This window comes from Oncorhynchus gorbuscha, linkage group LG01 (assembly GCF_021184085.1).
Source record: "Oncorhynchus gorbuscha isolate QuinsamMale2020 ecotype Even-year linkage group LG01, OgorEven_v1.0, whole genome shotgun sequence".
Classification (NCBI taxonomy): Eukaryota; Metazoa; Chordata; class Actinopteri; order Salmoniformes; family Salmonidae; genus Oncorhynchus; species Oncorhynchus gorbuscha.
This window is the reverse complement of record NC_060173.1, coordinates 32,682,916-32,707,834: the sequence shown is the minus strand read 5'-3', so window position 1 is coordinate 32,707,834 and position 24,919 is coordinate 32,682,916. Positions and strand designations below refer to the sequence as shown.

The 24,919-nt window shown below is 44.4% G+C and overlaps 1 protein-coding gene across 1 annotated transcript in view; it reads left to right on the top strand.

Moving 5' to 3' along the window:
• Nucleotides 1–6,217: 6,217 nt before the first annotated feature.
• Nucleotides 6,218–24,919, top strand: part of LOC124036204 (semaphorin-3E-like) — a 77,378-nt gene continuing 58,676 nt past the window's right edge. The window contains exon 1 of the mRNA XM_046350469.1: nucleotides 6,218–7,249. Within this exon, the coding sequence (XP_046206425.1) occupies nucleotides 7,147–7,249 (103 nt within the window). The 5' untranslated portion in view covers nucleotides 6,218–7,146. The remainder of the gene's footprint in view (nucleotides 7,250–24,919) is intronic.

Sequence of the window (24,919 nt, the reverse complement as noted above, 5' to 3'; positions counted from 1 at the left end):
CTAAATCTTAAAGGGGGGGGGGTGAGAGGGAATACTCGTTGTGCTATAATGAAATATAATGAAATGTAATGAAAAAGTTATACTACCTGCGGGAGCGAAGTGCCCCCCCCCTTTAAGATTTAGATGCACTATTGTAAAGTGACTGTTCCACTCGATGTCATAAGGTGAATGCACCAATTTGTAAGTCGCTCTGGATAAGAGCGTCTGCTAAATGACTTAAATGTAAATGTAAATGTAATTTAAAGGAATGTAATAATAGAAGGAAGGAGTGTAATAAGAAGGAGTGTAATAAGAAGGAATAGTGTAATAATAGAAGGAGGTGTGTAAGAAGGAAGGAGTGTAATAAGAAGGAAGGAGTGTAATAAGGAGTGTAATGAGAAGGAAGGAATAAGAAGGGAGCAGTGTAATAAGGAGTGTAATAAGGAAGGGGTGTAATAAGGAAGGAGTGTAATAAGAAGGAGTGTAATAAGGAAGGAGTGTAATAAGAAGGAGTGTAATAAGGAAGTAGTGTAATAAGAAGGTAGCAGTGTAATAAGGAGTGTAATAAGGAAGGGGTGTAATAAGGAAGGAGTGTAATAAGAATGAGTGTAATAATAAGGAAGAAGTGTAAGAAGGAAGGAGTGTAATAAGAAGGAGTGTAATAAGAAGGAAGGAGTGTAATAAGAAGAAATGTAATAATGAGGAGTGTAATAAGAAGGAAGGAGTGTAATAAGAAGAAATGTAATAATGAGGAGTGTAATAAGAAGGAAGGAGTATAACAATGCTGCAGTAGTTTGTGTCGGGGGGCTAGGGTCAGTTTGTTATATCTGGAGTACTTCTCCTGTCCTATTCGGTGTCCTGTGTGAATCTAAGTGTGCGTTCTCTAATTCTCTCCTTCTTTCTTTCTCTCTCTCGGAGGACCTGAGCCCTAGGACCATGCCCCAGGACTACCTGACATGATGACTCCTTGCTGTCCCCAGTCCACCTGGCCATGCTGCTGCTCCAGTTTCAACTGACCTGAGCCCTAGGACCATGCCCCAGGACCACTTGACATGATGACTCCTTGCTGTCCCCAGTCCACCTGGCCATGGTGCTGCTCCAGTTTCAACTGTTCTGCCTTACTATTATTTGACCATGCTGGTCATTTATGAACATTTGAACATCTTGGCCATGTTCTGTTATAATCTCCACCCGGCACAGCCAGAAGAGGACTGGCCACCCCACATATGCTCTCTCTAATTCTCTCTTTCTTTCTCTCTCTCGGAGGACCTGAGCCCAAGAACCGTGCCCCAGGACGACCTGACATGATGACTCCTTGCTGTCCCCAGTCCAACTGACTGTGCTGATGCTCCAGTTTCAACTGTTCTGCCTTGTTATTATTCGACCATGCTGGTAATTTATGAACATTTGAACATCTTGGCCATGTTCTGTTATAATCTCCACCCGGCACAGCCAGAAGAGGACTGGCCACCCCTCATAGCCTGGTTCCTCTCTAGGTTTCTTCCTAGGTTTTGGCCTTTCTAGGGAGTTTTTCCTAGCCACCGTGCTTCTACACCTGCATTGCTTGCTGTTTGGGGTTTTAGGCTGGGTTTCTGTACAGCACTTTGAGATATCAGCTGATGTACGAAGGGCTATATAAATACAATTTTATTTTATTTTATTTTATTTGAACAAGGAAGAAGTGTAATAAGAAGGAATGTAATAATAAGGAAGGAGTGTAATAAGAAGGAAGGTGTGTAATAAGAAGAAATGTAATAATAAGGAAGGAGTGTAATAAGAAGGAGTGTAATAAGGAAGGAGTGTAATAAGAATGAGTGTAATAAGAAGGAGTGTAATAAGGAAGGAGTGTAATAAGGAAGTAGTGTAATAAGAATGAGTGTAATAAGAAGGAGTGTAATAAGGAAGGAGTGTAATAAGGAAGTAGTGTAATAAGAATGAGTGTAATAAGGAAGGAGTGTAATAAGAAGGAGTGTAATAAGGAAGTAGTGTAATAAGAATGAGTGTAATAAGAAGGAGTATAATAAGGAAGGAGTGTAATAAGGAAGTAGTGTAATAAGAATGAGTGTAATAAGGAAGGAGTGTAATAAGAATGAGTGTAATAAGGAAGGAGTGTATTAAGAAGGACTGTAATAAGGAAGGAGTGTAATAAGAAGGAGTGTAATAAGAAGGAGTGTAAGAACGAATAGAGATGCACATCACAGTGATTTCAAATGTGGAAAATAATCGGATAACCATTCCACTCACCTCCTCCTCAACAACAGATGCTGATTTATAATTAAGGGTTGTTAACAAAACTGTGTGTGTGTGTGTGTGTGTGTGTGTGTGTGTGTGTGTGTGTGTGTGTGTGTGTGTGTGTGTGTGTGTGTGTGTGTGTGTGTGTGTGTGTGTGTGTGTGTGTGTGTGTGTGTGTGTGTGTGTGTGTGTGTGTGTGTGTGTGTGTGTGTGTGTGTGTGTGTGTGTGTGTGTGTGTGTGTGTGTGTGTGTGTGTGTGTGTGTGTGTGTGTGTGTGTGTGTGTGTGTGTGTGTGTGTGTGTGTGTGTGTGTGTGTGTGTGTGCGTGTGTGCGTGTGTGGGTGTGTGCGTGTGCGTGTGTGCGTGTGTGTGTGCTTGTGTGCATGCGTGTGTAATGAGAGCTCTGTTGTGTTCAGCCAGTGAACAGGTGCAGAGTGGGAGTTAGATTTGACCTCTGGGAGGACAGCTGCCTCTCTATGGACCATGATCCTCTCTGCTCCTGACTTAAGCATCCTTTACAATCAAAGAATCCATGCCGATGGATAGACACTGTATGTCAACTGCTGGCTTACACTCTCTCTTTCCCCCTTGTTCTCTCCCTCAAGTTTAGAAGCAAATGGCCTGTCTCTTTTGAGATGCGGTCTTATTTCCTGCTTATCACACGTATCCTGAACATACTGTGTAATGGAATCAACAGACCAAGGTGGGAAGGACTGCAATTAGAAGAGTTGTGTCAGTGGTTGTGACGTTACACATTTTTTTTTTTTTTTCACCTTTATTTAACCAGGTAGGCTAGTTGAGAACACCTTTATTTAACCAGGTAGGCTAGTTGAGAACACCTTTATTTAACCAGGTAGGCTAGTTGAGAACACCTTTATTTAACCAGGTAGGCTAGTTGAGAACAAGTTCTCATTTGCAACTGCGACCTGGCCAAGATAAAGCATAGCAGTGTGAGCAGACAACACAGAGTTACACATGGAGTAAACAATTAACAAGTCAATAACACAGTAGAAAAAAAGGGGGAGTCTATATACAATGTGTGCAAAAGGCATGAGGAGGTAGGCGAATAATTACAATTTTGCAGATTAACACTGGAGTGATAAATGATCAGATGGTCATGTACAGGTAGAGATATTGGTGTGCAAAAGAGCAGAAAAGTAAATAAATAAAAACAGTATGGGGATGAGGTAGGTGAAAATGGGTGGGCTATTTACCAATAGACTATGTACAGCTGCAGCGATCGGTTAGCTGCTCAGATAGCTGATGTTTGAAGTTGGTGAGGAAGATAAAAGTCTCCAGCTTCAGCGATTTTTGCAGTTAGTTCCAGTCACAGGCAGCTGAGTACTGGAACGAAAGGCGGCCAAATGAGGTGTTGGCTTTAGGGATGATCAGTGAGATACACCTGCTGGAGCGCGTGCTACGGATGGGTGTTGCCATCGTGACCAGTGAACTGAGATAAGGCGGAGCTTTACCTAGCATGGACTTGTAGATGACCTGGAGCCAGTGGGTCTGGCGACAAATATGTAGCGAGGGCCAGCCGACTAGAGCATACAAGTCGCAGTGGTGGGTGGTATAAGGTGCTTTAGTGACAAAACGGATGGCACTGTGATAGACTGCATCCAGTTTGCTGAGTAGAGTGTTGGAAGCCATTTTGTAGATGACATCGCCGAAGTCGAGGATCGGTAGGATAGTCAGTTTTACTAGGGTAAGCTTGGCGGCGTGAGTGAAGGAGGCTTTGTTGCGGAATAGAAAGCCGACTCTTGATTTGATTTTCGATTGGAGATGTTTGATATGAGTCTGGAAGGAGAGTTTGCAGTCTAGCCAGACACCTAGGTACTTATAGATGTCCACATATTCAAGGTCGGAACCATCCAGATTGGTGATGCTAGTCGGGCATGCGAGTGCAGGCAGCGATCGGTTGAAAAGCATGCATTTGGGTTTACTAGCGTTTAAGAGCAGTTGGAGGCTGGAGGTTTGGAGGTTAGATAGCACAGTGTCCAATGACGGCCCGAAAGTATATAGAATGGTGTCGTCTGCGTAGAGGTGGATCAGGGAATCGCCCGCAGCAAGAGCAACATCATTGATATATACAGAGAAAAGTGTCGGCCCGAGAATTGAACCCTGTGGCACCCCCATAGAGACTGCCAGAGGACCGGACAGCATGCCCTCCGATTTGACACACTGAACTCTGTCTGCAAAGTAATTGGTGAACCAGGCAAGGCAGTCATCCGAAAAACTGAGGCTACTGAGTCTGCCGATAAGAATATGGTGATTGACAGAGTCGAAAGCCTTGGCAAGGTCGATGAAGACGGCTGCACAGTACTGTATTTTATCGATGGCGGTTATGATATCGTTTAGTACCTTGAGTGTGGCTGAGGTGCACCCGTGACCGGCTCGGAAACCAGATTGCACAGCGGAGTAGGTACGGTGGGATTTGAGATGGTCAGTGACCTGTTTGTTGACTTGGCTTTTGAAGACCTTAGATAGGCAGGGCAGGATGGATATAGGTCTGTAACAGTTTGGGTCCAGGGTGTCTCCCCTTTGAGAGGGGGATGACTGCGGCAGCTTTCCCAATCCTTGGGGATCTCAGACGATATGAAAGAGAGGTTGAACAGGCTGGTAATAGGTGTTGCAACAATGGAGGAGGATAGTTTCAGAAATAGAGGGTCCAGATTGTCAAGCCCAGCTGATTTGTACGGGTCCAGGTTTTGCAGCTCTTTCAGAACATCTGCTATCTGGATTTGGGTAAAGGAGAACCTGGAGAGGCTTGGGCGAGGAGCTGCGGGGGGGGGGGGGGGGGGAGCTGTTGGCCGAGGTTGGAGTAGCCAGGCGGAAGGCATGGCCAGCCGTTGAGAAATGCTTATTGAAGTTTTCGATAATCATGGATTTATCGGTGGTGACCGTGTTACCTAGCCTCAGTGCAGTGGGCAGCTGGGAGGAGGTGCTCTTGTTCTCCATGGACTTCACAGTGTCCCATAACTTTTTGGAGTTGGAGCTACATGTCTTTCAAACATCAGAGAAACATCCTATCACAACTGTAACTGCTAAGCCTGAACCATATCAGATCTCCTGATTGTTCACCAATCACACAGCTAGAGAATAATAATACACATTAAGGCTGTCATGGTGACATTTTTATCACACACATACACATACCCAGACACCCACAACACTTTCATCATGCAGAATGCAAAATAACTGTAATGTTTCAAATAGATCCATGTAATTGAAGATAATCAGATTCACAGAAATGGTCTTCTTGAAGAACATGGAAAGACAAAAAAGAAAACCAAGGACTCCAAAGAGGTGGACATTTGTTCACTGTTATAAACACAATAAGGAGTGTTGACCATATCTGTCACAGGCTACACACAAACACACAGCTTGGAGAAAGAACAGACAGTAACAGCAGTAACAGAGAACACACTAATAACAGGGCTTCAGACAGGTGAGGGAGAAGAGGGGGAGAAGTGAAACAGAGAGCAAGGGAATGAGAGCGATACAGTGGAGATAAAGGAGTGAAGGAAAGTGGAAAGTGACAAGTGAGAGTACAATTTTAAACAAAAAGCTAATAAAGAGTGAGAAATACGGGTCAGAGGGGAAAGGAAAGAGAGAGAAGGAGATAAAAGAAGAGGGAGAAACTAGAGTCTGGATAAACTTTGGCTCTGGTCCATATTAATGCTGCAGGAGAAGGGCGGTCGGGGGAAGAAGTGGAGGGGGACAGGGAGAGAGGGAGGAGAGGAGATGAGAGGTGGTGGGCTGCACTGTGCGGTGCAGTGCTGTGTGGCGCGTGGAGAAGCAGTATTTCTTGGAGCAGAGCTGGGGAGAGGCTGACCCTAAGATACACCCTGCAGGCTGCACTTCAGCTGTCAGAGAGAGAGAGAGAGCGAAATTGAGGCGAGATAGGAGAGAGAGAGAGAGAGAGAGAGAGAGAGAGAGAGAGAGAGAGAGAGAGAGAGAGAGAGAGAGAGAGAGAGAGAGAGAGACAGAGTGGGGAAAGAGAGAGGAAGAGAGAGAGGTTTCTTCTCATTAGCAGGAGTCAATCGTCAGCCTTGAGAAGGAAAATTAATGAATTAATGAATGGCACACACACACTGGTATGTATCCTCTGCTCTGAGCAGTGGAAGCAGTACACATTAGTGAGCACAGTTGTTTGGATCCTCCTTGCCTGATCAGAGGGGGGAAAGAGAGAGAACACAAGAGAAACATCACAAGAGAGACAGAGAGAAAGAGAGAGTGTCTCCCTCTGCCTCTCCTGCTTCTCCTGGGCTAGTGGCCAGACACTGACTCTGTTGGATCCTGGAAGAACACAAGCTGAGGATACCACAATGCTGCCTTAGACAGAATGACAGAACACACAGCAACACTTTGGAAGGACTATCAGCAGTATTTCTTTTCCTTCATTTGTTCAGACATAAAGAAGATGCAACATCCCTGCCAGGCTGCCACAAGAACGACAGTCAGTCGGACAGACGGACAGAGAGCAGCAGTGGTTATGCAGCTCGGGCTGTAACAGCTGGAGTACTCTCTCTCGCCTGAAGCAATTGGTTTTAGGAGCTAAGTTCCTCACTACCTCTCAATCATTGAATCATAGTCCTGTAGGATCTCCTCTCATAAAGATGGACACAATACTGCAGTAGTTCCTACAGACTGAGACAGAACAGTACAGCTCCACTTGGAGATCAGTAGAAAGAAACGGTGGATTCTTCCCTCTCGGAGGGCTGAGATACCTGCAATACCTGTGGTCAGAGACTGGATTGCTGCCTTTTCCTATGGAGGAAAGATTGATGATGAAACTGTATATCTGATTTATTATAACATACTCTGGTCATAGAGCCTGGACTCTACCAGGTGGATATTTCCTACACTTCCCTTGGACTTAAGTAGTGATTCACACTGGATTGGCTTACTCCCTCTTCGGTGTATTTGTGTCAGGATGGAGTGTGTAAAGAATGTGTCTCTGATTCTGAGTGTTTTCCTGTTGAGCTCAGCACACTCAGCCCAGAGCGTCTACCCCAGAATACGACTCTCCCATAAAGGTAGGAATCAGGAACTTTAGTATGTGAGTGCTGGCTGACTAACTAGTCAAAGCATGCTAACATTTTTATTCCGTTTATGTCACGGCAGGTGTGTCAGTGACAATATAGAATGTTTACTAATAGACACCTCTGCACAACCCCTTAACAACTTGGAGAAATGAGTTATTACTTTACTAAACTGCTCGTATTCATCACTAAGTGTATAGCTGGCCACAGTATCATCTCTGATGTTAGAAACTGTTAATGAGTATTTGAGATTACTCTATGTAAGATGAAAGAGGACCTAAACTCATCTATGACATTGTAAAGTGTGTTTCCTCCTTGTGATTGTCCTGGTATTTTATTAGGATCCCCCATTAGCTGTTGCAATAACAGCAGCTACTCTTCCTGGGGTCCCCACAGAACATGAAACAGTCAAAAGTTTGGACACACCTACTCATTCAAGGGTTTTTCTTTATTTTTTAATTATTTTTTTATACATTGTAGAATAATATTGAAGGAATCAATACTATGAAATAACAGATGTTAAATAAAAAATGTTAAACAAATCGAATCGATTTTAGAATCTTCAAAGTAGCCACCCTTTGCCTTGATGACAGTTTTGCACACTATTTGCATCCTCTCAACCAGCTTCACCTGGAATGCTTTTCTAACAAACTTGAAGGAGTTCCCACTTATGCTGAGCACTTATTTTCCTTCACTCTGCGGTCCAACTCATCCCAAACCATCTCAATTGCATTGAGGTGGGTTATTGTGGATGCCAGGTCATCTGATGCAGCACTCCATCACTCTCCTTCTGGAGGTGCGTTGGGGGATTGTCCTGTTGAAAAACAAATGATACTCCCACTAAGCGCAAATGGGATGGGAGTGCATATCGCTGCAGAATGCTGTGGTAGCCATGCTGGTTATATGTTCCTTTAATTCACTGACAGTGTCACCAGTAAAGCACCCGCACACCATCACACCTCCTCCTCCATGCTTCACGGTGTGAACCACACAAGCAAAGATCATCCGTTCACCTACTCTGCGTCTCACAAATACACGGAAACAAAAACGGTTGCTTGAACTCTGTGAAGCATTTATTTGGGCTGCAACTTCTAAAACTGGTAACTCTAAAGAATGTATCTTCTGCAGCAGAGGTAACTCTGGGTCTTCCTTTCCTGTGGCGGTACTCATGAGAGCCAGTTTCATCATATCCCTTGATGGTTTTTGCGACTGCACTTGAAGAAACTTTTGAAGTTCTTGAAATATTCCCTATTGACTGACCTTCATGTCTTAGAGTCATGATGGACTGTCGTTTCTCTTTGCTTATTTGAGCTGTTCTTTCCATAATATGTACTTGATCTTTTACCAAATAGGGATATCTTCTGTATATCAACCCTTCTTTGTCACAACACAACTGATTGGCTCAAACACATTAACACCTGTCTAGGACAGACGTTCCGCTAACGGAACCTCACCCCAACATTCTGCTGAAAAGGCAGCGCGGGAAATTCTACAATATTTTTTAGAAATATTTAACTTTCACACATTAGCAAGTCCAATACAGCAAATGATAAACATCTTGTTAATCTACCCATCGTGTCCATTTTTTAAAAAGTTTTGCAGCGAAAACACAACATATATTTATGTTAGAACACCACCAAATCCAAAAAAACACACAGCCATTTTTCCCAGCCAAAGATCACACAAAAGCAGAATCAGAGATCAAATGAAACACTAACCTTTGATAATCTTTATCAGATAACACTCATATGACATCATGTTGCACAATACATTTATGTTTTGTTCGATAATATGCATATTTATATCCACAAATCTCGTTTTACATTGACGCCATGTTCAGAAATGTCTCCAAAATATCCGGACTAATTACAGAGAGCTATGCCAGATAACAGAAATAATCACCATAAACTTTGACGAAAGATACGTTTTACATATAATTAAAGACACATTGGTTCTTAAGCCGCCGCTGTGTCAGATTTTTAAAAAATGTTACGAAAAAAGCATTTTATGCAATAATCTAAAACGGCGCTAAAACGTAACGTAAATATTTCTCCGCCATGTTGGAGTCAACAGAAATATGAAATTACATCATAAATATTCTCTTACCTTTGATGATCTTTCATCAGAATGCAGTGCAAGGAGTCCTAGTTCCACAATAAATCATTGTTTTGTTCCATAATGTCCATTACTAGTGTCCAATTAGCTGCTTTTGCTAGCACGGTTAGTTCACATGTCCAAAAGCTGGCGCTGGTCCAGGCGAACTCGGACGAAAACTTCAAAAAGTTATATTCCAGGTCGAATAAACTGGTCAAACTAAGTAGAGAATCAATCTTCAGGATGTTATTTTCATATACATCCAATAACGTTCCAACTGGAGTATTCGTTTTTGTCTACAGAGTCATGGAACGCAGGCGATATCAACAGTAATGTGCGCAACCAGGAACTGGCATTCTGACAGACCACTGACTCATTCCCCTCCCATCTAGTGGAAGGTGTAGGAAGTGCGAACATATCCATATCTTGTATCCATATCTTGTTTGGATGTGAATAGGCGATGACTTGAAATTCGACCAGCCCCATAATTTCCACTTCCTGTTTGGAAATGTGCCTGCTCTATGAGTTCTGTTATACTCACAGACATAAATTAAACAGTTTTAGAAACGTTGGAGTGTTTTCTATCTAATAGTAATAATAATAATATGCATATATTAGCATCTGGCCTTTTTTGCCTTTACCTCCCTTCTCACCTAATTTGCTCACATTGTATATAGACTTGTTTATACTGTATTATTGACTGTATGTTTGTTTTACTCCATGTGTAACTCTGTGTCGTTGTATCTGTCGAACTGCTTTGCTTTATCTTGGCCAGGTCGCAATTGTAAATGAGAACTTGTTCTCAACTTGCCTACCTGGTTAAATAAAGGTGAAAAAAAAATCTATAACAGAGTAGGATGCAGTTCACTATGGGCACGCAATTAATCCAAAGTGAAAATGCTGACCCCTATCCCTAACAGGTTTTAAGAAGGACAGAAATTCCACAAATGAACTTTTAAGTAGGCACACCTGTTAATTGAAATGCATTCCAGGTGACTACCTCATGAAGCTGGTTGAGAGAATGCCAAGAGTGTGCAAAGTTGTAAGCAATGCAAAGGGTGGCTGCTTTGAAGACTCTCAAATATAAAATATATTTTGAATTATCTTTTTTGGTTGCTACATGATTCCATATGTGTTATTTCATAGTTTTGATGTCTTCACTATTATTCTACAATGTAGAAAATAGTAAAAATATAGAAAACCCTTGAATGAGTAGGTGTGTCCAAACTTTTGACTGGCACTGTACATTTAAAAACGGCACATTTCTTGTTGTTGACTAGAGGATTGTTTTCTTCCTCTGGCCACGGTGGCTGGCATTCCACAATGTGGCATTCTACTTTTATAATGGTAGGATGAGAGAGGGGCACACTGGTAAGTTTATGGTGGTGGTGTGTGTGTGTGTGTGTGTGTGTGTGTGTGTGTGTGTGTGTGTGTGTGTGTGTGTGTGTGTGTGTGTGTGTGTGTGTGTGTGTGTGTGTGTGTGTGTGTGTGTGTGTGTGTGTGTGTGTGTGTGTGTGGTCTCATCTGATTATTTGCAGTCTATATCTTAGGGAGTACGAGGTTCTTTCTTTGTAGTTAAGTCTGTAGTTAACACAACCTCTCTTCTCTCTCCACTGTGTCTTTGATCACTATAGCAACACTAACACATACTGTAATTCCACATAAAAAGGTGTCGGACATAGTTAAGAGTATGTGTGGAATTTCCCTGGTCAATAAATAGGATCTGTGTAAGGTGCAAAGCAGTGAGTTTGTCCTGGAAGTAGAACAGCGTGGTTTATCTACATGGTACCCCACTATGAAGGTTCACTGGGGCCTGTTTGTAATACTTTCCCTCTCTTATCACCATGCTAGTTTAGATAACATCGTACAGTAAATTACTTTAATAAATACAGATGTAGGATATTCATTTGAGCCAGTTTGCTACAGCAGGAAAATAATCCTGCAGGAACAGGAAATGTGAATTATTATGTTGATTTTAATTTCTGGACATTTCTGTAGGGGTTGATACATGTTTTATTAGAGTAAATCAAGTCTGACATTTTAAAGTGGAATTACAAACTTTAGAATCCTTAAAACTCAAATACACTACAAGTTTACATTTCCTGCTGTGCAAATTCTCAGCAACAAAAGAGTGATCAAATTAAGATCCTACATCTGTAGGAGGAGGAAGAGAGAAAGAGAAGGGAGCGAGGAGGAAAGGAGAGCTAGAAAGGGATGAATAACTGAAAAAGTGAAGAAGAAAGAGAATGCTAGAAGAAGGGAAATAAGGGAGAGACGAGCCCCGGACGCAGGGAAGGAAATACAGAGAGATGAGAAATGGTAGAAATGGAGAGGAGAAACATAAATAAGGGAGGGATGTTATGGGTTTGTTTGGTTAGTGAAGTGTGTTAGGCTGGTATATTGACAGAATCCCTTGCTGAGTGTTGAGTTGTGCTGATGTGTTCAGTCATAAACGTCACCTCAATTACAGTAATAACACTGACATTCATACATGTATTTCACCTGAGTCATTACTAACCTGGGGGAGAGAAGCTCCACTGACTGATTTACACACACAGAGGGACAGAGAGAGAGAAAGAGAAAGAGTTAGTGAGAGCAAGAGAGAGGGAAAGAGAGAGAGAAAGGCAGACAGATGGAGGAAGACACCACAGGAGAGGAGAGGAGTGGAGAGGAGTGGAGAGATGGTGGGCACTGGAACAGGCCTGTGGTTACCACCATCCACCATGAACTTGTTCCAAAGTTCTATTTCAAGCTCTCTCATACTGAACTCGGTCTTCAACAAACTTTCATTCTGTTGTATGTTTCCTCTCCCTCAGTCCACCCTTTTCCACTCCATCGCTGTCTCTTCCCCATCATTCTCTTACTCAAAATCAAATCGAAGTTTCTTGGTCAAGTACACAGATTTTCAGATGTTATCGCAGGTGCAGAGAAATGCTTGCTTTTCTAGCTCCAACAGTGCAGTAATTATAAAAATTATAATTATAATAAAAAACAGAATCCTGAAGAAAAAAATATATATAATTTATATAGGATGGGCAAATGACTAGAATACAGTATATACAGTTGAAGTCGGAAGTTTACATACACTTAAGTTGGAGTCTTTAAAACTAGTTTTTCAACCACTCCACAAATTTCTTGTTAACAAACTATTGTTTTGGCAAGTCAGTTAGGACTTTGTGCATGAGACAAGTAATTTTTCCAACAATTGTTTACAGACAGATTATTTCACTAATAATTCACTGTATCACAATTCCAGTGGGTCAGATGTTTACATTCACTAAGTTGACTGTGCCTTTACAGAGCTTGGAAAATTCCAGAAAATGGTGTCATGGCTTTAAAAGCCTCTGATAGCTTCTGATAGGATGGCATCATTTGAGTCAATTGGAGGTGTACCTGTAAATGTATTTCAAGGCCTACCTTCATACTCAATGCCTCTTTCCTTGACATCATGGGAAAATCAAAATAAATCAGCCAAGACCTCAGAAAAAATATTGTAGACCTCAACAAGTCTGGTTCATCCTTGGGAGCAATTTCCAAACACCTGAAAGTACCACGTTCATCTGTACAAACAATAGTACGCAAGTATAAACACCATGAGACCACGCAGCCGTCATACCACTCAGGAAGGAGACACCTTCTGTCTCCTAGACATGAACGTACTTTGGTGCGAAAAGTGCAAATCAATCCCAGGACCGTGTGAAGATGCTGAAGGAAACAGGTACAAAAGTATCTATATTCAAAGTAAAACTGTCACATACCATGACACTGGAGAGACGATGCAGGTACAGGGAGTAAAACATTTAATAAAGAACGGACGATGAGCGAACCCTGCGGTTGCGGACGGTGCAATTGACGGACCAGGTGATGAAGCAGCCCGACAGGATGCACTCAATGGTGCATCTGTGGGAGTTTGTGAAGGTCTTAGGGGCCAAAGGTCTTGTTGCCTACCTTCACCACTTGGGGTCGGCCTGTCAGGAAGCCCAGGACCAAGTTGCAAAGGGAAGGGTTCAGACCCAGGGCCCTGAGCTTAGTGATGAGCTTGGAGGGTACTATGGTGTTGAAGGCTGAGATGAACAGCATTCTTGCATGGCGATAGATCTGCTGGGGTGACATGAGAATTGTAGTGGGTCTAGGGTGTCCCCCCTTCTCTCCTGTAGCGTGTTCTGGCTGGTAGAGCATGCTGTAGAAGGCTGCTGGTGGATCCTATCATTATGGAATGAAAAACATCTAAGCTTTAATAATATGTGTCTCATGGTCTCTGCCAGCTTTGATTTACACCGACCTACCAACACACTGAGACACACACACACACACACACACACACACACACACACACACACACACACACACACACACACACACACACACACACACACACACACACACACACACACACACACACACACACACACACACACACACACACACACACACACACACACACACACACACACACACACACACACACACACAGAATAATGTGAATACTTTACCATGTGCAGGCCTTGAAGGCGGATCTGGAAAAGAGAGGAATGTGATTAAAGTCTCTGTTATTAGTCCTGAGGAACTAAACTATCACAATATTAACTATCACAATCTATCTGGTTGTATTTCTCTGGATGTGGAGGAATTTGTTTGAAATCATGGATGTAGTCATCAGAGATGTATGACCCAGTTTCCGTCTGACTTAAAGGTGTTACAGTACTGTAGAGATCAATCCAGTCTACCCTTTAGGTCTGTGGAAATATGCTCTCAGATGGACATCCTCCAGGACTGAGTTTACAAGTCAGAATTATTTTGGGAATGTTATCAGAGTTTCCATCTCAGAGCTCTGACATTGAGATTTCATCTTGTCTTCTGTGTTTATATTATCACTATCTCTTTCTCCACTTTTTCATTCCACTCATCTCCCTCTTTCCTCTCCTGCCTCTCTTCCTGAACATTTCACCACGTGTAAGCGCAACTCTTTTCCAACACTGTTGATCTTTTCCATCAACTATAATCTCGATTTCCTCTCATTCCTATCAATATGTTTTGAAAATCTGCTTTTGTATCGAGTTGCAATCACCGATTGTCTCCAGTTTCCAAAGCAGAACAGACCTGAAGCTGCTCTGCATGCAGCTCCTCCAAAGACCTTAAACACACTTTATGAGAGCCTAATACACTCTCATTGGGCAGGGCTTTCAGCCAATCAAAACCCTTAAATCCTAGTGGTCAATTGTCCCATCTGTCTGATTGTCTAAAGATGGTTTCCAGAGGGATTGGTCTGGCCATTGTATTACAATGAATAGAACAGAACTCCTTATTAAAAACACAATGAAAAACAATAGAGCTGTAGAATACATTACATTACTTGAAATGATATGCGGTCTTGCCTCATATGTTGTCTGTCTCCTTTTCTATTGTCTGTCTGTATATTCTGTTTATTGTGGAAACACCATTTCACAAAGTCAGATTCCTGTACCTGCAATTGTATTTGGTGAATAAAGGTGATTCTGGTTCTGCTCATCTGCATATTGTGGCCCTGTAGTGAACTCTTCATAGTAAAACAAGTGTTATATTATGCTGTATGTTTAATGAGAGGTTTTGACTGCTGGCATGTGTCAGAGTATAGTGTGGTGGAGGCAACGGGACAAATGAAGTGATGGGGTGGAGGGAGAGATGGAGCCAACACGTGATTTATCTCTCTTCTACCATCTCCATCTATCTCTGTCCTCACACTTGGCTGGAAGCTGGACCTTCACTAGGATTCCAACACAGACAGTTTTTTCAGAGTCTAAATCCAGTTATTAGCTAAAGTAATACCACAGAGAGCCAGGCATTGGACCAATTGACTTGCTATAACTAGGGATAGAGTAACTAGGGACAGAGTAACTAGGGACAGTATAACTAGGGACAGAGTAACTAGGGACAGAGTAACTAGGGACAGAGTAACTGGGGACAGAGTAACTAGGGACAGAGTAACTAGGGACGGAGTACAGGCCTCCTTCAAACACAGGTTATTAGCTCTCCAGTATTGGCATGTTCTCTAGGCATTGCAGATGGGGTCCTCTGATTCATACATTCCAATCTGAGTTCAAACCTAACTGTGTCACCACACCCAGATAATAGCTACCTGTACAGAGGCTCTCCTCGTTGAATGTGTTTAAAGAGACCATTATGGGTTTAAGAAGCACATTAAACTCTGAGCAAAAGTTGTTACTGAAGCTGTAAGTGAGAGGTAGTTCTCTGCTGCTTCTGATCACAGGGGAAAACATTATTGTACCCCACACTAACAGCCAATTTTAATAAACATATTCCTGTTGAAAACCACAGCAATTACTGAAAATTGAACTTTAGCATAATTCAAACAGTACCTCTGCCAAATGAATATTTAGTTAGAAAGCATAATAATTTTGTAACATTGGTAAATATTATTTCTAAAACCTCTGATTTTCTGTGCGTGGTGAATCAAGTGTTCAGGTGATGTCAGAGTGTTTGGACAGGGATAATGTCAGACATGTTCACTTGGATAAATAAACTCCTGTCGCTGCCATGTTGTAGCAGAACATTTTCCTCTCAGACAAGTCAAACAGTGAACGCCTAAAAGCTCTCATGGGCCATACTTCAACAACACACTACTTTCAACTACACATACAGTACCTTACATACTTTTTACATAATCCCATGCAGTAAAAGCACACAGTTAAGACAGCTGGTGTCCCCCTATTGTAGATGGCATTCTGATGTGATTTCAAATATGCTGAACATACTGTGCTTCCACTCTGATACCTATTCCATCCCTGAGATGTTTAGAGTTTGCACATTTTAGATGTGTACGCCATTTGCATTCTGATCATTCCTGATCCTCCATGGCTCTGTTCCACTCCAATGTCTAGTCCTTGTTCCTCTGTTCAATTGTTGATATCCTACTGTGAAGCACTCAGGTAGTAATTACCAGTAAGGAGCCCCCCTCTGAGTGGTAATATAAAACCTTCCTTCCCAGACTAGAACAGAAGAGAGCTGCTGGATGTGTTTAAACATCTTAAATGACTTAGCTGGAGGTGGAATTGTGATGAGGAATGAGCTGGGGAATACCAGTGTTGCATGAAGCCCTGTGTTTGTTAGATGAAGTCCTGTATCTTTTAAATGAGGGAGATTTGTCTCATTAAATATAGTCTTTATACTAAGTACTGTATAAGTACCTGGATAGGATGTGACAGGGAGATGTGCATATTCACCTCAGGGCAGGGAATTTATAGGATCGAATAGGAATATTTTTATCTGTTTCGGCCTCTCTCTCTCTCTCTCTCTCTCTCTCTCTCTCTCTCTCTCTCTCTCTCTCTCTCTCTCTCTCTCTCTCTCTCCCCCTCGTTCGCTCTCTCTCTCTCTCTCTCTCTCTCTCTCTCTCTCTTTCTCTCTCTCTTTCTCTCTTTCTGTCGTGTGTGTTCTCTGTAGGTCTGTAGTGTCTAGGGTGAAACAGCTTGTGAGACATGTCTGCTATTACCTTTTAACAGTACAAACACCAGGGGGAGAGGAGGAGGGTTGAGAGAGAGGGAGAGAGAGACAGACAGACAGACGGAGAGAGAGAGAGAGCAAGAGGGAAAGAGAGAGAGAGAGAGAGAGAGAGAGAGAGAGAGAGAGAGAGAGAGAGAGAGAGAGAGAGAGAGAGAGAGAGAGAGAGAGCGAGAGAGTCAGAGAGAGAGAGAGAGAGGGAGAGAGAAAGAGAGAGAGAGAGAGTCAGAGAGAGAGAGAGAGAGAGGTGAATGAGGGGATGCAGTGGGTGAAATGGTCATGGGGTGAGGGATCCTGGGTTAAGATATGAGTGAGGGGGTTAGGGATGAGGCAGCGGTGATGTGAGGTAATGCCTATTTAATCAGGCAGCACAATGCAGTCTGTTTGCCTATATCTAGCACAACCACCACTTCCTCCCTTTGAGTGAACCTCAGCCTTTACTATCCCCACAGACACACCGTGGAGCAGATGGGGGTTAGGGTTCCAAGGACGACTCTTGCTGGGGCATCTACTCTGCTAGCTGGGCTTTAATCAAACTCCATCATAATAGAATCTCTGTACACTCTCTGAGAGACTCCGTCTGTGTGTGTCTGACGTGATCTGTGCTCAGAAATATTAGCCCTCTGATGTCTGTCTCTCTTTTGGGCAACAAGGATTTACACCCCACAAAACAATGCACAATCTAGTTACGTCAAACTTAAAACAGAGTTGGGTGAACCACATGACAGTGTGTTTGTTGTGTTGTTGATCTTTACAGGAAGTATTATGTCAGGAAATTTGGTTCTCCTGCTCTCCAGATGTAGCAATGGTCTCATTCAAAGATCACAGGCCTTCTTCCTTTGTTATCCAGCCGTCTCTTCTCTCTGCTTTCCCAACTCTTCCGTTTACTTTATCTCCACCTCTTAGTCCACCTCTCTTCCCCTATGTTACCCCCATGTCCTCTTCCCATCGCTCCTCTCTTCTCCCCAGCTCATCACCCCTTGCTCCTCAATCCTTCCCCAGCTCATCACCCCTAGCTCCTCTATCCTCCCCCAGCTCATCACCCCTAGCTCCTCTATCCTCCCCCAGCTCATCACCCCTAGCTCCTCTATCCTCCCCCAGCTCATCACCCCTAGCTCCTCAATCCTTCCCCAGCTCATCACCCCTAGCTCCTCTATCCTCCCCCAGCCCATCACCCCCAGCACCTCTCTCCTCCCCCAACTCTTCACCCCTAGCTCCTCTCTTTTCCCCCAGCTCTTCACCCCTAGCTCCTCTCTCCCCCCTAGCTCATCACCCCTAGCTCCTCTCTTCTCCCCTAGCTCATCACCCCTAGCTCCTCTCTTCTCCCCCAGCTCATCACCCCTAGTTCCTCACTCCTCCCCCAGCTCATCACCCCTAGCTCCTCTCTTCTCCCCAGTTCATCACCCCTTTCTCCTCAATCCTTCCCCAGCTCATCACCCCTAGCTCCTCTATCCTCCCCCAGCTCATCACCCCTAGCTCCTCTCTCCTCCCCCAGCTCATCACCCCTAGCTCCTCAATCCTTCCCCAGCTCATCACCCCTAGCTCCTCTATCCTCCCCCAGCTCATCACCCCCAGCACCTCTCTCCTCCCCCAACTCTTCACCCCTAGCTCCTCTCTTCTCCCCCAGCTCTTCACCCCTAGCCCCTCTCTCCTCCCCTAGCTCATCACCCCTAGCTCCTCTCTTCTCCCCTAGCTCATCACCCCTAGCTTCTCTCTTCTCCCCCAGCTCATCACCCCTAGTTCCTCACTCCTCCCCCAGCTCATCACCCCTAGCTCCTCTCTTCTCCCCAGTTCATCACCCCTTTCTCCTCAATCCTTCCCCAGCTCATCACCCCTAGCTCCTCTATCCTCCCCCAGCTCATCACCCCTAGCTCCTCTCTCCTCCCCTAGCTCATCACCCATAGCTCCTCTCCCCTCCCCCAGCTCATCACCCCTAGCTCCTCTCTCCTCCTCTAGCTCATCACCCCTAGCTCCTCTCTCCTCCTCCATCTCTTCACCCCTATCTCCTCTCTCCTCCCCTAGCTCATCACCCCTAGCTCCTCTCTCCTCCCCTAGCTCATCACCCCTAGCTCCTCTCTCCTCCCCTAGCTCATCACCCCTAGCTCCTCTCTCCTCCCCTAGCTCATCACCCCTAGCTCCTCTCTCCTCCCCTAGCTCATCACCCCTAGCTCCTCTCTTCTCCCCCAGCTCATCACCCCTAGCTCCTCTCTCCTCCCCCAGCTCTTCACCCCTAGCTCCTCTCTCCTCCCCTAGCTCATCACCCCTTGCTCCTCTCTTCTCCCCCAGCTCATCACCCCTAGCTCCTCTCTTCTCCCCCAGCTCATCACCCCTAGCTCCTCTCTCCTCCCCCAGCTCATCACCCCTCCTCTCTCCTCCCCCAGCTCATCACCCCTAGCTCCTCTCTCCTCCCCCAACTCATCACCCCTCCTCTCTTCTCCCCCAGCCCATCACCCATCCTCTCTCCTCCCGCAGCTCATCACCCCTCCTCTCTTCTCCCACAGCTCATCAACCCTAGCTCCTCTCTTCTCCCCCAGCTCATCTCTCCTCCCCCAGCTCATCACCCCTAGCTCATCTCTCCTCCCCCAGCTCATCACCCCTAGCTCATCTCTTCTCCCCCAGCTCATCACCCCTAGCTCATCTCTTCTCCCCCAGCTCATCACCCCTAGCTCATCTCTCCTCCCCCAGCTCATCACCCCTAGCTCATCTCTTCTCCCCCAGCTCATCACCCCTAGCTCATCTCTCCTCCCCCAGCTCATCACCCCTAACTGCTCTCTTCTCCCCCAGCTCATCACCCCTAGCTTCTCTGCTCTTTCTTCTCTCCCCCTTTCTTCTGTCCTGTCCTACTCCATGTGGCTCTCATTTTACTCTGTGACATCATTCCCCCATGCGTGGTGGTCTTGGAACACATGGCCATCCAACGTGCAGGCACCACATACACTTCCCTCTGGGCACTACGGAGTCTCACACCCCCCTGTAGAAATACAAGAAACACTCATTATCTTCCTTTATAATGCAACCCTTTTCCCATCTCTCTTCGTTTTTGATCCCGCACAACTTCATTATTCAGTAGACTGTGTCTCTCTGCAGACAAATGGGAATGCCTGTCATCAGTACACACACTTTAACATTGAACCTGTGGTTAGAACTAACAACTTGCCAGTGGCAAGACATCAACTTCTTCCAACAAATTGAATTATTGTCTTTACCTTTCCCAAGGTTTGCCAAGGTTCATGTTTTATTGACTCCTCTGTATTCCTCTATAACTACACATCAGTGTTTCCCTCGCCTCGCCACAGTTGAGTAAAGTAAAGGAAGCCTTGTTTCCTCCCAGTCTGACACACTCCATTCTCTCCCATAGTAGCTGAAATGTTATAGCATTTCCATGGAGGGATTTAAATGTTTTATGATTATTTAATTTTTCGAAATCTCTCCTGCCAACTCTCAGCACTCCCCATGCGGGAGATGAAAGGATGAGACTTGAGGGAGTCTCTCCTCTTTTTCTCTCCCTCCATTTTCCATTTGAAGTGGGAGCACACCCGTGTGTGTGCCTCTCTCTCGCTTTTGTTTTAGTGAACACACACTCCCTCGTTCAACTCCTTAGATGAAGAGAATCACACACACAGCAGCTGCAGAAGATGACAGGGAGGAGAGGAGTGGAAATCCCCTCTGTCTATAGAGACGGAACATAATTAGCTGTTTTAGATAATGATACACTGTTTGACTTGTGTTAGCTCTACCTGTTACTAAGCAAATCTCCGCATTATCAAATCATCATATGAAGTTTCATTCCAAAACACTATACACTGTATAGTTGGTAAATTAGCTATGGCTATTTTTGTTTTGTTTTAAGAACATAGGAAAGAGATGAGATTTCTTCACTATCTAATCATGGCATGGGGTTGTTCAATGACAGATGTGTATTTGTTTAAAATATATAACTTGAAATTTTTGCAGAATGCTATATATCTGCCTCACTAGCAGAGAAATAAGTAGTACTGTTACAGGATGTTTTACACAATCAAATGTAACAAATAACTCCATTTTTAACAATGAAATGTACAGATCATACATTTATGACAAACAAATAAAGTGGGGCAAAAAAGTATTTAGTCAGCCACCAATTGTGCAAGTTCTCCCACTGAAAAAGATGAGAGAGGCCTGTAATTTTCATCATAGGTACAGTTCAACTATGACAGACAAAATGAGAAAAAAAAAATCCAGAAAATCACATTGAAGGTTTTTTAATGAATTTGCACAATATCCATCTGTTGTGGACCATACCATTAACACAATTCATGTTGTTTTCACAGAATATGCAGTAAATTAACACGTTTCTAAAATGCTTACATTTTCTTTACATACAAGCTTACCCAACACCAAAATTATGGATCTTTCTTGTCTTATTTACATATGCTTGCCAGAAATGAAGACCTAATGTTCAAAACCTTAAATATAGTATAACGGTTCTACTTTTGGAACAACAGCAGCTCAAAAGCTATATTGAAACAGCTGACAAACATTTTTGAATGAACAGCCCATTGAAACATTGAGAAATAGCTGATTTACTGTAAGTTGTTTAAAATAGAAAAACCACAGCTGATTCCAATCTCAATCGGAGACATAGCCAGGTGTTGAGGTTCTTTCAATTACATGGACACACACAGTAAAAAGGAGACTTTTTGGATTGATTCTGTTCGATGTGGATACAGAACAACACAGAGGAGCAGAAAAAGAAAACATTATGTCTGGACAAGGGAGAGGAGTAGTTGGACCAGGGAGAGGAGTAGCTGGACAAGGGAGAGGAGTAGTTGGACCAGGGAGAGGAGTAGCTGGACCAGGGAGAGGAGTAGTTGGACCAGGGAGAGGAGTAGTTGGACCAGGGAGAGGAGTAGCTGGACAAGGGAGAGGAGTAGTTGGACCAGGGAGAGGAGTAGCTGGACAAGGGAGAGGAGTAGTTGGACCAGGGAGAGGAGTAGTTGGACCAGGGAGAGGAGTAGCTGGACAAGGGAGAGGAGTAGTTGGACCAGGGAGAGGAGTAGCTGGACAAGGGAGAGGAGTAGTTGGACCAGGGAGAGGAGTAGCTGGACCAGGGAGAGGAGTAGTTGGACCAGGGAGAGGAGTAGCTGGACAAGGGAGAGGAGTAGTTGGACCAGGGAGAGGAGTAGCTGGACAAGGGAGAGGAGTAGTTGGACCAGGGAGAGGAGTAGCTGGACAAGGGAGAGGAGTAGTTGGACCTGGAAGAGGAGTAGCTGGACCAGGCAGAGGAGTAGTTGGACCAGGGAGAGGAGTAGCTGGACAAGGGAGAGGAGTAGTTGGACCAGGGAGAGGAGTAGCTGGACCAGGGAGAGGAGTAGTTGGACCTGGAAGAGGAGTAGCTGGACCAGGCAGAGGAGTAGTTGGACCAGGCAGAGGAGTAGTTGGACCTGGAAGAGGAGTAGCTGGACCAGGGAGAGGAGTAGTTGAACCTGGAAGAGGAGTAGCTGGACCAGGGAGAGGAGTAGCTGGACCAGGGAGAGGAGTAGTTGGACCAGGGAGAGGAGTAGTTGGACCAGGGAGAGGAGTAGCTGGACCAGGGAGAGGAGTAGCTGGACCTGGAAGAGGAGTAGTTGGACCAGGCAGAGGAGTAGTTGGACCAGGCAGAGGAGTAGTTGGACCAGGGAGAGGAGTAGCTGGACCAGGGAGAGGAGTAGTTGGACCTGGAAGAGAAGTAGCTGGACCAGGGAGAGGAGTAGCTGGACCAGGTAGAGGAGTAGTTGGACCAGGTAGAGGAGTAGCTGGACCAGGTAGAGGGGTAGTTTGACCAGGTAGAGGAGTAGTTTGACCAGGGAGAGGAGTAGTTTGACCTGGGAGAGGAGTAGCTGGACCAGGTAGAGGAGTAGTTGGACCAGGTAGAGGAGTAGCTGGACCAGGTAGAGGGGTAGTTTGACCAGGTAGAGGAGTAGTTTGACCAGGTAGAGGAGTAGTTTGACCAGGCAGAGGAGTAGTTGGACCAGGCAGAGGAGTAGTTGGACCAAGGATCGGAGTAGTTGGACCAAGGAGAGGAGTAGCTGGACCAGGACAAAGGATAGGGAGAGTTAGGGGGAGAGGAGTAAGATTGCATGGTGGTGTTCAAAGGAGAGTAAGCGCTGTTGTCACTGATGAAATAACAACCACCATCATAGACCATGTGATAAACCATGTTCTATCACTGAGAGAGGCTGGTCAAAGAGTCCAGCCTCATCACAGACGGTCGACCGTGGCTTCCATTATCCGGAATTTTCAACAAACCAATAGGTAAGTAACACATTTCACAAGGGCTTCTTCTATCATTGCTGTTGCTATGTCCCACAGTAGCTGTAGGCCACCAGTCCCAATACAAATACATATGTTGTATTTGTTCCTCTAAAGGACGCAACGTCTTCCTCTCTCTGGGGGAAGAGGAAAGCTCCTCAGTGAAGACCAAGAGCATGCCGTTGTAGGATTGGCCATTGCTGACAATGCAGTAAAACTGAGAGAAATTCAGAGCAGAATTGTAGAGGACAACCTGGTATTTCACAGTGTGGAAAGCATCAGCCTGACTACCATGGCTTGGACTCTGAATGAAACAGTTGTACACAGTTCCTTTTGAAAGGAACGGTGAGCAGGTCAGGGAACTCCGGCACCAATACGTCCAGGTATGGTCAATCCAATATGTCTTGTTCCTATAGTGAGTTTTACACTATGCTCCTCTACATGTAAACATGGGTTACAGTACATACAGTAGGACATACTGAAAAGCATTTACACACATATATTCTTTCAGAGAGTCATGGAGTTGGAGGAGAATCAGAACCCACATGAAATAATTGATGTGGCCGTGGCAGGGTTTAACCTGGCATAAAAAGGGCGGGGATGAAATGTCATCGGGAAAAGGGCCAATGTTGATGTGCCGGGTCTGAGAGGAGCAAATATCACAATGTGTACTGCAATCTGGAGTGCTGGTTTGGTCCGGATTGGTCCCTACAACACTGAGCGCCTTCTTTTGTTTTTAGATGGCCTCCACTAACAACTGGTGCCAGAAGCAGAAAGAGAACAGCTGGGAGGAAACATGAGGACATGTGTGATTGCATGGGACAATGTAGCATTCCACCATTCACATGCAATCACAAACTGGTCTGCAGCCCATCCAAGAATAGTTTCCCTTTTGCTCCCCCGTTACTCGCCTTTCCTCATTTTTTTTCTTCCTGGAGGTGGAAAGTGTATGAACATCGGCAACATGACCAAATGTCCCTCCTGGATGCAGTGGATGCTGGCTGCAGAGACATCTCAGCTGAAGACTGCCAGGGGTGGATAAGGCAGGACAAGCATTTCTATCCAAGGTGCATAGCGAGAGACGACATAAGATGTGATGGGGACGAAAACATGTGGCCAAATGCTGAAGATGGTATAGATTAGAACACGACTGGGCATTTTACTGTTTGATCCCTTCTGTCCCTTTTTTACCGGAAATGTGTTTTATTTTTACACATTAGGGAACCAAAGGTCATGTATGTTGGATGTGCTGTTGAACCAAAGGCCATGTATGTTGGATGTGTTGTTGAACCATAGGTCATGTATGTTGGATGTGTTGTTGAAGCAAAGGTCATGTATGTTGGATGTGTTGTTGAACCATAGGTCATGTATGTTGGATGTGTTGTTGAACCAAAGGTCATGTATGTTGGATGTGTTGTTGATCCAAAGGCCATGTATGTTGGATGTGTTGTTGAACCAAAGGTCATGTATGTTGGATGTGTTGTTGATCCAAAGGCCATGTATGTTGGATGTGTTGTTGAACCAAAGGTCATGTATGTTGGATGTGTTGTTGAACCAAAGGTCATGTATGTTGGATGTGTTGTTGAACCAAAGGTCATGTATGTTGGATGTGTTGTTGATCCAAAGGCCATGTATGTTGGATGTGTTGTTGAACCAAAGGTCATGTATGTTGGATGTGTTGTTGAACCAAAGGTCATGTATGTTGGATGTATTGTTGAACCAAAGGTCATGTATGTTGGATGTGTTGTTGATCCAAAGGTCATGTATGTTGGATGTGTTGTTGAACCAAAGGTCATGTATGTTGGA